This window comes from Homalodisca vitripennis, chromosome 4, assembly GCF_021130785.1.
Source record: "Homalodisca vitripennis isolate AUS2020 chromosome 4, UT_GWSS_2.1, whole genome shotgun sequence".
Lineage (NCBI taxonomy): Eukaryota > Metazoa > Arthropoda > Insecta > Hemiptera > Cicadellidae > Homalodisca > Homalodisca vitripennis.
Window position 1 is genome coordinate 65,702,501 of NC_060210.1, and position 2,623 is coordinate 65,705,123.

At 32.5% G+C, this 2,623-nt stretch overlaps 1 protein-coding gene across 1 annotated transcript in view; it reads left to right on the forward strand.

The window, feature by feature from the left end:
• Nucleotides 1-2,138, forward strand: part of LOC124361444 (mucin-4-like) — a 2,466-nt gene extending 328 nt beyond the window's left edge. Inside the window, exon 2 of the mRNA XM_046815495.1 lies at nt 717-2,138. Coding sequence (XP_046671451.1) covers nt 717-1,793 — 1,077 coding nt within the window. The 3' untranslated portion in view covers nt 1,794-2,138. The remainder of the gene's footprint in view (nt 1-716) is intronic.
• Nucleotides 2,139-2,623: the final 485 nt, after the last annotated feature.

A 2,623-nucleotide genomic window follows, 5' to 3' on the forward strand; every position in this document is an offset into this window, starting at 1 on the left:
CCAAATAAGTTGAAACTTACTACAAGTATTTTTATAACTATCCCGGCTAAGATCATGGCCAACTTGGTATATCATTTTTCAATATGGCGATCGTTTAATTTTTTAATAATTTCCGTTGTTATTGATAGTATGGATATAGGATCGATAAGAATGATTTATATAGTAACTACCACAACCAAACGACTAAACCAATCAACAAAATGACAATTTCTTTACAAAAATAGGAGAATTTAAAAACTGCTTGTACCTTTCGTGAGTTTTTAGTCAGATTTTTATACTCTGTAAATGTATCAAACTGTAATAAATAAAAATAATGATAACTCAAAAGTGATATTTGAACATGCATTTCATCGCAAAACCAATTATGTCAATCATAAGCTGATATATGTAATAAAGTTTGTTAGTAATAATGTTCAGACTGTACAATACTACATTACACGTTTCAGGATATAATGGAACTTTCATACTTTATATTTCAGATCTTTTCCATACTAATAATTTATTTAATAACATAAGAAACCCCTAACATTTTTATCATCTACGAAAACAAATCAGTTGTTCTTTACAATTAATCCTAGCAAATAGAAAACCAGTTTGTTTTTATTGCTTACATAAGTCGTTTTCTGAATCAGTAGCGATGAGAAAAGAGCAAGTGTTAAAGTACTAATAGTGAAATAAACAATAGGCTATGTATTAATTGATTTTATTATTTACAGGTTACTTCTTGCCAAGGACGAAGCATCGCTGAATCCAAATACAACAACCAAAGAGATGTAGACGAAAATCAATTCTTAGTTGGTCATTCTGCATCTAACTCAAAGGTCCAACGCAAACGTACAGGCATCAATGTACCATTAAACAAATGGTTCAATTATGAAACCCGAGAAGAAGTACCAACAGCGCTTCGCACGTCATTCATCCCTTTAGATTCTACCAAATTCACAATATCGTCGGAAAAACCCATACACTCTACTCAACATACAAGAGAATCAACTGTATACCCCACTTCATCTGAACCAGTACATTCAACAGATCTTCCAGTGTCATCTCAAGAGCCTATTCATTCTACTGAACATACAGGAGGATCAACTGAGTATCCCACTTCATTAGAACCTGTTCATTCAACATATCTTCCAGTGTCATCTCAAGAGCCTATTCATTCTACTGAACATACAGGAGGATCAACTGCGTATCCCACTTCACCTGAACCTGTTCATTCCACAGATTTTCCAGTGTCATCTCAAGAGCCTATTCATTCTACTGAACATACAGGAGGATCAACTGCGTATCCCACTTCAATTGAACCTGTTCATTCCACAGATCTTCCAGTGTCATCTCAAGAGCCTATTCATTCTACTGAACATACAGGAGGATCAACTGCGTATCCCACTTCAATTGAACCTGTTCATTCCACAGATCTTCCAGTGTCATCTCAAGAGCCTATTCATTCTACATTACATACAGGAGCTTCATCTGAGTATCCCACTTCATTAGAACCTGTTCATTCAACATATCTTCCAGTGTCATCTCAAGAGCCTATTCATTCTACTGAACATACAGGAGGATCAACTGCGTATCCCACTTCACCTGAACCTGTTCATTCCACAGATCTTCCAGTGTCATCACAAGGGCCTATTCATTCTACTGAACATACAGGAGGATCAACTGCACATCCCACTTCGCCTAAACCTGTTCATTCCACAGTTCCTCCAGTATCATCACAGAGGCCTATTCATTCTACTGAACATACAAGAGGGTCAACTGCATATTTCACTTCGCCTGAACCTGTTTAACTCTTCGTTTAACACTATCAGTAACGTAATATGTACCATTTTTCAATGAACATGCAATAGGATCAACTAAACTCACTTAATTTTAAAATTGTTAATTAATAGTGTACTGTTTTAAAATTATATTTTACTAATGTAATTTTTAAAATAACTTGTCAGTTATAAGACGTTATTTAAACGAATCTCATTGAAATAAGTCTTGTTTATTATTAATGTATGTGTTGTCATTATACATTTTGTCAGTTTCATTTGTATACATATATATATATTTTAGTTTTTAAATTAATAACAAATTTATTGTTGCTTATTTTTGTAAATAAACTACATTTTTCTAAGCTTTGCTGTTCTGGAAAACTTACTAAGTTATTTCCTATCCCTATCTAATCTTGAAGTAAATAAAGTTAATTTATTATTGATTTAAACTGATAAAGGCTTGCAATATTAGTGTTTTTAAAAGCTGCTATGGGGATAAGTTCTTAAAAATCAACTCGCAACACTTTCAATATTAATATTGAAGAAATTATTCAATTAAAAACTGCTATGTAAACTCCAAGGTATTATTGTTTTGTATCGTAAAATACGTGCTGAAAATGTTTGAAATTAGTTAATTAAAATAAAAACCTACCATACGTTTTGAAATGATATTTACTTTCTTTTAGAAATGTTATGTTTTCAGACCTTTTATTTTAATCCATCACCCGGAAAGAGCAACAAATATTAAATGATTAGTAACTGATGATATTAAGCACAGCGCACTGTTCAATTGGTTATTTACTTCAATTGTTTGTCAAATACTCGTAGATAGCTTTGACAGACTCGTGTAACATAGAATG